Source organism: Haliaeetus leucocephalus, unplaced genomic scaffold (genome assembly GCF_000737465.1).
Source record: "Haliaeetus leucocephalus isolate CR32 unplaced genomic scaffold, Haliaeetus_leucocephalus-4.0 Scaffold1007, whole genome shotgun sequence".
NCBI lineage: Eukaryota > Metazoa > Chordata > Aves > Accipitriformes > Accipitridae > Haliaeetus > Haliaeetus leucocephalus.
The window spans coordinates 738,783-750,800 of record NW_010973443.1 but is presented as its reverse complement, the minus strand read 5'-3'; the positions used below and the strand labels follow the sequence as shown (position 1 = coordinate 750,800).

At 46.8% G+C, this 12,018-nt stretch overlaps 1 protein-coding gene across 1 annotated transcript in view; it reads left to right on the top strand.

Moving 5' to 3' along the window:
• The first annotated feature begins 6 nt into the window (after positions 1 to 6).
• Positions 7 to 12,018, top strand: part of RAB31 (RAB31, member RAS oncogene family) — a 65,353-nt gene continuing 53,341 nt past the window's right edge. The window contains exon 1 of the mRNA XM_010584803.1: positions 7 to 50. Within this exon, the coding sequence (XP_010583105.1) occupies positions 12 to 50 (39 nt within the window). The 5' untranslated portion in view covers positions 7 to 11. The remainder of the gene's footprint in view (positions 51 to 12,018) is intronic.

Sequence of the window (12,018 nt, the reverse complement as noted above, 5' to 3'; positions counted from 1 at the left end):
GCCCCGGGCAGATGATGGCGATACGCGAGCTGAAAGTGTGTCTGCTTGGAGTGAGTAGAGGGGACCGGCGTGCGTGGGGGGTCGCTTCCCTCCTTTCCTTCCCGCCCCGCAGCTGGGGGCTGAGGGAGGTGGGGTGCTCGCTGAAAACCGAGACGCTTCCACACACACACGCACCACCCCCCCCACCCCGGAGGGGCGCCGCGTCTCCCGGGCGGGGGGGCCTCGCCCGCGGTGAATCTCTTCACGCCGAGACTTGGCAGCCGCGCACCGGCCGGGGGGGGCGACTCTGTTTTTGCTTTTGTCGTGTTTCTGAACTCTTGAAAAGTGAGAAGGGCGTAGCGGGCTCGGGGCTCTCTTTGGGGGTCGCCTCCCCCAGCGCTTCCCGGCGGCGGGTCTCCCTCCGGTGCCGGAGCCCCGAAAGGCGTCCGGGAGGGCTGCGCTGCCCGCCATCCCCGCGGCAGGCTGTGAGGTCCTGTCAGCCGCAGGTCGGGCTTCTCCCAGCCCCCGCGGCGATGGTGGGAGGCGAAGCCGAGGAGGGCGGCAGCGCGCAGCCCGCCCCGAGAGGTTATTTCGGGCGGCCGCTTCTGCCGGACGCCCCGGCCCCTTGTCACCGAGGTGGGGTGTCGGTGCTTTGTTTAGCTGCTCGCCTGGGCCCGCTCAGAGCTGCTTTTGCTCGGCTCCGTACAGGAACGTCCTTCCTGCCGTTGCTTTTTCTCCGTTTGGTTTTGGGCGAGCCCGTGTGCGCGTTTCACATCTGGAGTAGCAATGTGCTTAGCTCTGCAGTTTGTCTCGGCCAGCCCCCTCTCTGACCTGCGCGCAGGGAACTTCGCAGCGAAACGCGCTCGCCGAGTTGTTACGAACGCCGCCGGGAGAACGGAGCCATCTCTCTGCACAGCGGTGAGCAGAGCATCGCTGCTTGGGCTTTTGTTTTGTGTTTGGTTTTTTTTAAATCAAACATCTCGAGTTACCGGGTGTGACTTGGGCTGCTTTTAGCTCCGTATCTCCATAAACATTCAGAAAAGCTGCATGAATGAAGGCGTTCTAGAGTGAATTCCCTTTCATGCATCCCAAGTGAGCTGAACATGTAAAAAACAGAGACACTCCAGTTCTTTCCAATTTTTGTTGACACTTAGGCCGGCAGGAGTGGGTACCTTGCCCTGGGGTAAGTGCCAGGGCGCTGGAGAGTTCAACCCAAAGTATTTGGCTGTGACCGTTCCTCCTTTCTCAGTTAGAATTCTTGCCTTCAACTTTTAAAATGGCATAGAGACAAAATAAGCGTGGTTTATACAAATGTGAGGAGTCTGTGGTAGAATATGTGGACGTGTCTGTATTTTTTTTCTTTCCCAGCAGAAAGCCCTGTAATCTTATAGAGATGAAGTGTCTTGTGGAATGACATTCCTCTTGCCCATTATTTATTGCTGTTTTGTAACATTGAAACGTACTGGAGGTTTTGCAAGGCAATTGTTTACTTATTTTAAGACAGGAAAAGAAACCTATAAAGCAGCTCTGTGTTACTAGGAGTATGCAATTACTCTGTAGATTCATTAAAATGATAGGGTGGCAGTGGGAACACATAGGAAGATGTAAGTGTAGTTTTAGTTGCTTAGTAGTTAGTGAGATGTTCCTTCCTGAGTTTTAATAGGGTGTAATCCTAGAAGACCGTCTACTTCTGATCATAGACACCTCATTTACCATGCAGGTTGACACTGTTTTCCCAAAAGAGAGGAATCCTTTCTATGATGAATCCCCTCCGTAAATTCAGACAGATTTCCAGAACAGAGAAACTCCATAATGGTCGGGGTGAACAAGTGCAGGCATTAATCTTCTGATCTGCTTGAAAGCTAGATGGCAACTCAAAAATACATTTTCAGACCTACCAAAAGGAATCTTGACAGTTGCCTTTTCAGTAGGTCCTGGACCTGGTAGGTTAATCTGTATTGTATCTAGTAGATCCCCTGATAATCAGCCAAGTCTGGTGTGTCCAAGTCCCAAGATGAGTTCCAGTCCTTGTTAGAGATAGAGATAAAATCAGTTTGTAAACCTGTATCCCTTGCCCTGTCCCACTTCTGGACAAAGCCCTAGGCTGCACCTCCAAATCAGATAGGAGGATCACTGATGGTCTGTGGCCCTCAGCTGTGCAAAGGGCCTGGGCTGTTTCTGCCAGCTCAGAATTCCCCAATGAGGAAAAATTGCAGCTGACGCAACATTTGCAAAGCCAGCTTCTCCACAAGCCCTGAAGCCCTGTTCGGCTGTAGAGGGTCCAGGTGGGAGGGTGAGGAGGGAGGGGAATAGAGAAACAAGAGCTGTTCTCCATGCTGCCAGCCCTATAAGCTAGTGCAGTACTCCAGGCCCAGTGTTTGGCCTGGAGCCATTGCAGGAGACATGGGGAATCAGTTATCCGCTCCTGGATGTAACCCCACATTGCCAGGAGGGAAGCTGGCCGGTAATTTCTAGCATAAATCTAACAAAACTGGGATTTGGGTATCTGCCTTTCACTTCCTCCTCCTCCTCCACAGTATATTGGTGTTCTTAAAACTCTCTGTGGGTGTGATGGGAGCAATTTGGAGCAGCCTGGAGTAGTGCACAAGAAGGGGATGGTCGTGGGGTTTGTGGGTGTTGAAGGAGACACCAGCAAGAGAACAACAGAGAGGAAATCTGGAGCAGCTCCAGGCTCGGTGTGAGTCAGTTTGGAAGGCAGGCTTTGTTGATGGCAGAGCTTTGTTATTCATGAATTTGAGAAGGCAGTGCTCTTTGAGGAGACCTCATTCCAGCTTGCTGGTGGGCTGGCAGGAACGGGATGCCTGCCTAATTGTTCAGTGCCTCACAGCCTTAGGTGTAAGAGCTACGGAGGTACGATTTTAATAGCTCTCTTGAGTATGTTGCCATGCAAGTGGCCTCAAGCCTGCTCCTAAACTACTTCCCCCAGTAAATTATTGCTGCTGGGCAGCGAGGTGTCTGCACGGAGAAGGTGTTGGTCTTCATAAGTGCAAACTCTTGAGCATCTGCTCTGAGTCTTGTCTTTTCACCCCAAACTCTTGCTGGTCTCTGGGTCTGGTCTGTTGTTTGTTCATAGCAGTTGTCCCTTTGTTGGAGGCCACCTGCTTCTGGGGCTGAGCAAGTTTTAGCAGCAGCTCAGTTTACGCGGCGAAATGAAGTGTAGCTCCCATTTGACTTGTGCAGTGTTTCTGTCCTGAGTGGGCACCCTCTTGAGGGGGTGAAGGAGAGAGGGGCGGAGGGGGCTGGTGTGTTCCTGAGCCATGCTTTAGTGCTGAAATGTGGCCAGGCATGCAACTGCCAGGTTTCCTAATCTGGCTCTGGCTACTGAGTGCCATGTGCCTTGGCTCCCGACGTTTTCTTTATGCAGGCTGGAGGAGCGATTTACAGCTCTCTGCCAAGTCCTGACATAATTGTGTGTGGCAACCGCAGAAGAGATTGGCAGGTTTAGGACTAAGGCAAAAGTTTCTTGTCTTTGTCACTTCCTGAGGAAACTTTGACAGCCATTCAGAGAGGCTTTGGGGGGTGGCTTGCTAACTACCATCTAAAGTGACCTCCATTAATCCTTTCCTTTTGTTTTTGTTTATTACATTTTTAAGTTGTGACTGTTAATCACAGGACCAAAGGAGTTAGGATTGAAAGAGGCTCAGAGGTCATCCCTTGGCCCTAAAGCTCCTCTTAGAACTTTCCTGACATATGTTTGTCTTGCCTGTTCCTAAAAAACTCACGATGAAGGTTTATGTTCTCCCAGGGTTATGTCTGTTTTGGCTTTGTGTGGCAAGGTTTTGGTAGCCCAGGGGAGGGGGGGGGCGTTACAGGGGTGGCTTCTATAAGAAGCTGCTGGAAGCTTCCCCTGTGTTCGAGAGAGCCAATACCAGCCGGCTCTAAGATGGACCCGCCGCTGGCCAAGGCTGAGCCCATCAGCGATAGTGGTAACGCCTCTGTGATAACATTTTTAAGAAGGGAAAAAAAAGTTGGGACAGAGGGAAAATGGCAGCTGGAGAAAGGAGTGAGAACATGTAAGAGAAACAACCCTGCAGACACCAAGGTCAATGAAGAAGGAGGGGGGAGGAGGTGCTCCAGGCGCTGGAGCAGAGATTCCCCTGCAGCCCGTGGGGAAGACCATGGTGAGGCAGGCTGTCCCCCTGCAGCCCATGGAGGACCCCATGCTGGAGCAGGTGGATGCCCGAAGGAGGCTGTGACCCCATGGGAAGCCCATGCTGGAGCAGGCTCCTGGCGGGACCTGTGGATCTGTGGAGAGAGGAGCCCACACTGGAGCATGTTTTCTGGCAGGACTTGTGACCCTGTGGGGGACCCATGCTGGAGCAGTGTGCTCCTGAAGGACTGCATGCCATGGAAGGAACCCACACTGCAGCAGTTCATGAAGAACTGCAGCCCGTGGAAAGGACCCACGTTGGAGAAGTTTGTGGAGGACTGTCTCCCGTGGGAGGGACCCCACGCTGGAGCAGGGGAAGAGTGTGATGAGTCCTGCCCCTGAGGAGGATGAAGCGGCAGACAATAATGTGTGATGAACTGACTGTAAACCCCATTCCCCATCCCCCTGTGCCACTGGTGGGGGTAGGTAGAGAATCCAGGAGTGAAGTTGTGCCTGGGAAGAAGGGAGGGGTGGAGGGAAGGTGTTCTGAGATTTGGTTTTATTTCTCATTACCCTACTCTGGTTGATTTGTAATAAATTGAGTTAATTTTCCCCAAGCTGAGTCTGATTTGCCCGTGATGATAATTGGTGAGTGATCTCTCCTGTCCTTATCGACCCACAAGCTCTTTGTTATATTTTCTCTCCCCTGTCCAGCTGAGGAGGGGGAGTGATAGAACAGCTTTGGTGGGCACCTGGTGTCCAGCCAGGGTCAACCCACCACAATGTCCCAGAGCTTAACTGCTCTTACTGTAGAAAGTTTTTCTCAAACATAGTGCCTACATCTTCCTTGCCTGAGACTTCTTTTCTTCACCCTGCTGTTTGTGTTTCCGTTTTCTTGCTGGCATGCATTCTGCTAGCATGTAGTCTGAAGATACTGTCTGAAGTTGGTAAGCCTACATTGGCAGAAGGAGTGACATTTCCTCTGTGGAGAAGGAGGTTTCCTCAGGAGTTTCTCCACAACTGAATCCCAGTCGCTAGGTATGGAGAACAGTTTATTACCTTGGATGTCATGCACCTCTCTGTGCAGCATCTGCATGTGCAGGCTGTGGAATTGAGCTCAGAATTGTTTGAGATTCAAAGTAACTGGGAGTATGATAATAGTTTTCTCAAGGGGAAAATCTCTCTGATTTTCTTATCTGCATGTCATGGTAATATAAAGCTCTGGGTTCTGCTGGATGGAGAACAAATTCCTGTAGCAGAGCATATGCATGCATGTGTCAGACCTTTCAGTGCAAAGCTGAAGTACTCACTCTTCTTCTCTAAGTAGTTATTATACTGAACACATATGACTGAGAGTCTTTTAGTTTGTGTTGGTGTTTATGAAATACAACAATTTTATTTCTCTTTTGACTCTAAAATGTTTGTCATTATTAATGCTCTTAGTGCCTGGATGTCCCAACCCAAATAGGACCACTGCTATTAAAAACAAAAATGCAGCCCTTGAAGGCTTGTACCAGTTAAGGGCCTTTCTTCTCACTAGGTATGTGCAAGGGGGTCTACATGTTCAGATGAGCATCCTACTGAAGACAGTAATGATACACAGCTGCAGAAGCTGTGAATGCATCAACAGCTGCAGTGCTGTAACCTAAAATAGAACAAGAGGGACCAAAGTAGTTGCAGACAGCAAAGGTGGTCGTGAAAAGAAGAAAATTGTACTGATGCAATAAATGTATGCCTTCTGAAATTTTGTCCACAAAATATCCATCTGAGAGAAGAGAGAGAAGAACAGAGACTGACAAGTGATATTTTTTTTCCCCATGTTAATGGTTCATCATCATCTACTTATTCATTCATGTTTTATTATGTAAACAAGTAGCTATCATAAGAGAAGTTTTTGTGTCATGACTTTGCATGGCTGTATGTCTTGTGGAGTCACTGGTGTGAAGCACTCATCGTTGCAGTCTTTCATTCAAAGGAGCCCTCATCTGTGTGTCTCTCCTAGCCACTTACCTCTTTGCATTGTAGTGAAACATCAAATCACATGTAAAACTGGACAATGACTTTAAGTCCACAGGGAACTGAAAGGCAGACAGCCAGACACACGGTTGGCGTGACTACATATGCCTCATTTCCTTGGGAAAGGGTTTTTTTTGTATTCTTCCTTGGTGAAGAATACTCTGAAGTTTGCACTTAATGTGTGCACGTAGCACTTCCATACTCAATTGCCCTGCTTTGCCCTTCAAAAGAACAGTCTACCGAAGGAGACTGGGACAGGTGATTTCGTGGTTTTTTGGGAAATATTTCATAAAAATCCAGTTATATACAAAGTGAGAAATGCCTTTTCTCTTGTATCAATAAACAAGCGTGTTCAGAAGCCTAAACTAACCTTTTCCTATTAATTTATAGAATACATGTAGATAAACAATTTATCAGAATTTAACAGAGTTCAGGATTTCATATTGACCTTGCCCTTACTGCTTTCCTGATGTATCTACAAAAATTTTTTTATTTACTCATATCTTCCAAAAGTTTTGGGTGGGATTGCTTAGGAAAGTGAGCAGACTGGGTTATGACTGGAACATCCTGCTAGGAAAAGATGAGTGTGGAGGCCACATTCTACTTTCATTTCCAGCAGCACAACCAAACTGGATTTCTGAAGGAGCAGAAGGCAGGACTCGAAGCAGGTTTTACTTTCAGTAGCTGTAATGCCTCTGAAGGGGAAGTTTGTTACTACTAATCAACTGGACAGCAAAAGAATACCCTGTGGCTGGTGCCTGTTGCTGCATGTGATTGGCTCTGATCTGCTGATAACCAGCCACTGCTTGTAACTTGCTTGTTGAATGAGACCATGCTATGGCTATCGCCCAGAAATCGTATGCAGGCTGCAGTTTTACTGTCTCTCAAATTGTATTTATCTCTTTTGTTTATAGTGTTACCAATTGGGGTTTTTTAGGTTTCCCCTGCGCCTTGCTTCAGTCCCTCTTTTTGATTTCTTAGTATTGGCTGAAAAATTGTGAAACTTCTTGTTTTACAGTAATTCTGAGGAAAAAGTAAATTCATTCTTTCTATCAAAATAAGGATGTTGAATTGGTAATAGACTTCTTTTTTTTTTTTTTTTTTAAACTCGGATGAATGCAGTTTTAGCCCTACTCAGTGAAGTAGTGCTGAGGCAGACTATGTGAAGCAACCAGAAACTCTGCATGCAAGAAATGTGTGGGGAAAAGAAAAACCCTCTCATTCTCATCAGGCAATTCCTTTTAATTGGCTTAAGTCAAGCCATGTTAAAAGGCCATTTTTAAATTTACATTTAAAGTATGTTTCCTGAGACTCTGGTTGATGGTATGACTGGTTTTTAAGGTGGTAATTTGCCTTATTGATAGGGTGTGTTGCAGTTAGAGTGCAGTTTGAGGAAGTGGCAAAATAGGCATTAGCTGAGCTGGTCATGAGCAAAGGCTTCTGAACCTGCAGAGCTTTTGCATACGGTAGTGTTTATAAATTACAGTGCTGGTAAATTTTGCTAGTGTTGGGTTGTGCCTGAGCTGGGTGCGTGGGTGCTGCAGACTGCAAGTGTACAGGCCAGATAGACATATTCTTTCTAAAATTTCTCAAGCTAACTCTTTGTTGAGAGAAGCATTTAGAGGGAGGCTGGAGCCACAGCTCTGCTGTGGTTGCTGTCAAAGACCCACCTTTTCTTTTGCCTCACTTAGGCTCCTTCCAAATGCCATTTGCCCAGTCTCCAGGGCTGTCAGACCCTCCAGGGACTGTTGTTGATCATGTATCTCCTGGCTGTGTCCCTGTCCAGATAAGATCAGGGCGGGCACCATTTTCTTTGTTTCCTACACCTTGGTTTTGAGGGGGAAGACAGAGGGGTGTGTTGAAATGGAACACAGCTGGCTTTAGCAGGTTTGCAGTGTTGACCCCACCTTCTCCAGGGTTCAGGTGCTGCTGCAGAAAAGAAGCTGTTGAGAGCAGGGCAGCTTGTTTCTCCTCAGCTTCATTGGCTCATCAACCTCTGTTGATGGGGGGCTGTAGTTTGACTGCCTTGCCATCGTCTCTGCCTCCATCTGGAGGTTTGGGGCTTCCTCTGCTCATGTTTTCCTCAAGCTGCTTCTGGACCAGCTGAATGCCCAACACATGGATGGATGGATACCCAGAGGTACCCCCCAAAAGGGTCGGGAAAGGTGGTGGGAAATTGGGTGGGTTCATCTGGTCTGGTCTACTGGATCCTGCCATCTAAGGGAACAAATGCATTTGCCCTGGCTAAGTTAGGTAGCGTGCCCATCAGGCGTTTCAGTCTTTCTCTGGGTTGACCTCTTTCTTTTACAGACCTCATCTGTAAAGCTGGGAGCACCAGAGATCTCGTTTTCAGGGTAATCACCATTTGCTGTCTCCAGAGCTGGCAGTGCGTGTCAGTTCAAGAAGTATCTGTTCCCTCTTCTGCTCCTCGGTTTCTTTGCCCGTGCCGTGGATGCCGAGTGCTTCCTACTCTGGGTCGTGGCTCCAGCTGCTCCCCACCAACTCTGCAGCCCTGTGGGTGAGCCAGACCCGTGGCAGCTGACACGGGGGGGGGGCTGTAGCATGCAGCCCACCCTGGGCATGGCTGAAGCTCTTGGCCGTGGGTTGCTCTGGCATCCCTGGAGCTTTCTGCAGGGGTGGCACAAGGACGCGGGTGGGAACAGCTCGTCCTTGGGCAGTGGCCCTGCCTGCTGGGGGAGGAGGAGAAGGAGTGCTCGCCACTTCTGATCTCTCCTGGAGTTTCTTGCTCTGATGGGCTTTCCATTTGAAAGCCACTACGAGCTAGCATGCAGCCTGGTCTTTTCCTTCTAGTTTACATGGCCTGGTATTTCTAAACGCTTAGCCTACTAACCTTTACAGCAGATTTAAGCTGGTTTATTTTTTCCCCTCCACTTCCTTCAGATAGTTGGCTGCATTATAAAATATTTAAAAAATCCTACCTCCATCCAGTGCTAATCACACCGATGGGTTAGATCATCCCACGCTTTTTGGACAGGGCAGAGCAAGCCTGCATTGCTCTGCTCCTTGTTGGGGCTTGTCATGCCCCCCACTAACTCACATTCGCAGCCTACGGGCAGCTTGTGTAAATATAACTCTGCAGCCCATCGCCAGAAGGTGCGTGAGAACTGGCATGGGGCATGGACTCCTGAAGTAAATGAGAATAAAAGATGGTTTTATTCTCATGGGGATGTTTTTCTTCTCTCTACCTACCTCGTAGAGACTGGGCAATGGTGTATGGGTCAAGGTGAATAGAAATTTTTAAAATTCCATCTCAACTTGTAATACACCAGGGAAGCGACATGTTTCAATTTTCTTCTGAAACATCTCATACACCCTTCCCGTGAACGCTCACAATTTTGAACACCACTGTAAGAAGACAAATCCAAGCTTTAGAAAGTTACCAGCAGAGGTGGATGAGAGGCCAGCTTGGAGCACAGCCCTGTGTAAGCAAATGCCAGTGGTCTGATTTAGTCTCCAGCCTCGCAGGGCTGCTTGTGAAAGCTGAACAACAGGCAGTGGAACAAACGCTTTTTTATTTTTGCCTGGCTATTTTTAAACATAGATGCTAGTTAGTGTGTGGTTTTTATATTTCTTGGAGGAGAGGGTAGAGCAGTTACGGTTTTGCACTTTTTGTTTTGGACACAGCAAGTTCTTATTTGGGCAACATGTGGAAGTACATGTGCAATAAATCCAGCTACTAAATACTTTGTGTTCCCGAGTTATTGTTTCTTCCTTTGTCAGCAGAGCGACAGGATGCTGCAGGCGTCATCGGGTGTCCCAGCTGGACCGGTCAGCCTCTGCTGTACACAACTGCAGGGGACTATAAAAAAAACTGTAAGAGCAATCTTACAAAATGGTAAATATCAGCATCTTGCAGGAATTCGCCTACAGCTAGGGACTCTCTGGTGCAGATTTTCCTCTACTTTAAAGCCTGTTTACAGAGTCAAAGTGAGTTAAAGAGGTTCCTAAAATGGGTATAATTTTGAAAAAATAACAATTTTTTTGCCCATTTAATTCTGCAGCAAACAAAGCTTAATAGGTGTTGACAGGATCTAATGGTTCATCAGCAGAGCTGTGCTCCAGACTGGTGGGACATACCTCAAGTAATTACATGTCCTCCCATGCCCACTGGTGACCCATGAGATACAGCAGGCATTGGAGTAGCTTTAACTTTCTCTATCTTATGCTTGTAATCAGTAGCTGGTACCTTGTCTCCAGGATTGCTGTTGCCTGTATTTTCCAGATGTACCCATTTCTCACTTGTGAAGCTGATGCTGGGGATTCAGTGGCAGAAGAGGAATCCTTAGGTATTTGGTCAGCGTCTAGTGGGTGCCAATGCAGAGAAGCTGTAGTAGGGATCACCAGGCTTCCCAAAGAGTGATGTGAAAAGCATCCCTGAGAGGACTCCCTTGAATGCGGTGTGGAGTCACACCAAGGCTCAGCTTGGCTCTGAGGTCTTTAATTCGTTTTTAACTACTTGATTTAAGGGAGAGAAAGCACATCATCTCTATGGTTAGTAGTTTAGGAGCTAGAAGCATATTAGAACTGAAAAATTTGAGGTGTTTGTCCATGCACAGTCACAGTTCTAATCTCAAGCAGCTTCTGCCATCTGTGGAAGCAAATACTACATTTGCTTAAGACAGTCTTTGTTAATACAAAAAAAAGCCTCTCACTGACTGACACATACCACTACCAGTCTGTAAAGGCACACTTCCACTTTGTGGCTGGGTAAATCTGGCGGTTGGTTAATTCCTGGAGGGATTTAGGCAATGAGAAAGGACAGATTCCCTTTATTGGATAGGAAGTCCCTTATCTCTTTTTCTTCTCTTTTTTTTTTTTTTCCCCCCCTATAACATACTAAATGTAAGTGGGTCTATTTTAAGAGTCATAAAATGAACACTTGGCAATATATCTTGTTAAAGGTGATATGAACAGGAAGCTTTCAACCACATTTAGGCCAGAAATCCTTCATGGTACATAATCCACGCTGACATCAATCTTTGCAATACTATGCAGACAGTCTTACTTTTAGGATATTCAGTTCTTGACTGTGCTACAAACAAGGTGTTTTCTTACGTTATCCCTTAAGTCAGCATTTTTCTTTTTTTGGATGATATCGCTCTTGTGGAAAATTCAAGGAAAGTTGCACTTTGTTTTTGTCTTAGTTTGCTTGAATGTCAACGAAGGAATTAAACATTGTCCCCCACATTTAATGTCTTCAACAGTTATGACTCCAGCAGCAGAGTGTAGTTTGTGTGAATAGTCTTCAGAGTCAATTGTTCTGTTCTTTGATATTTCCCACCTCCCCACCCTGCCTTGGATATTTTTCTTTATTTTTTTTCCTGTGGGGTGCACTTGAAAGGAATAAATGCATGCCTAGGCATCAGACAGACAGTTGGAGCACAATTTATGTGACAAAAATGGCAGTTGTATAAAACCAGGTAACGTAAATGCTGATTCAAGATTATGTTACTGAAACCCCTTTAAGTACATATTTAATTCTAAGCATTGGAGTAATCCCTCTTCAGCAGTGTATCAGGGTACAGGCTAAATTGAATCCCAAGCTTAAAGCTCAGTGTATACTTAATATAGAGCTGAATGCAGTCCTGTGTGGAGGACAAAGATAAAAAGTTTATGTAAATTAAGTATTTGAGATAACACAGCTCTTGAGTGATTCCTGTTGTTTAACATTAAAAGCAGATAAAGTAGCTCAGTTTTACCTCTGCTTGGTTTTCAGGATCTGGTAGGCTCTTTGGAGATGGTGCTTTATTTGACCAGGTAACTAAATTGATGCAGAATTTCATGTCCAGCTTTGCCTTCTCCTTTAGGCTGGTGTGGCGAAAGAAAGAGAATGAACTTTTGGCGGTTATAGAATAAGTCCAAATTTTAAAAGTTTGTCTGAAGAAGAGTGG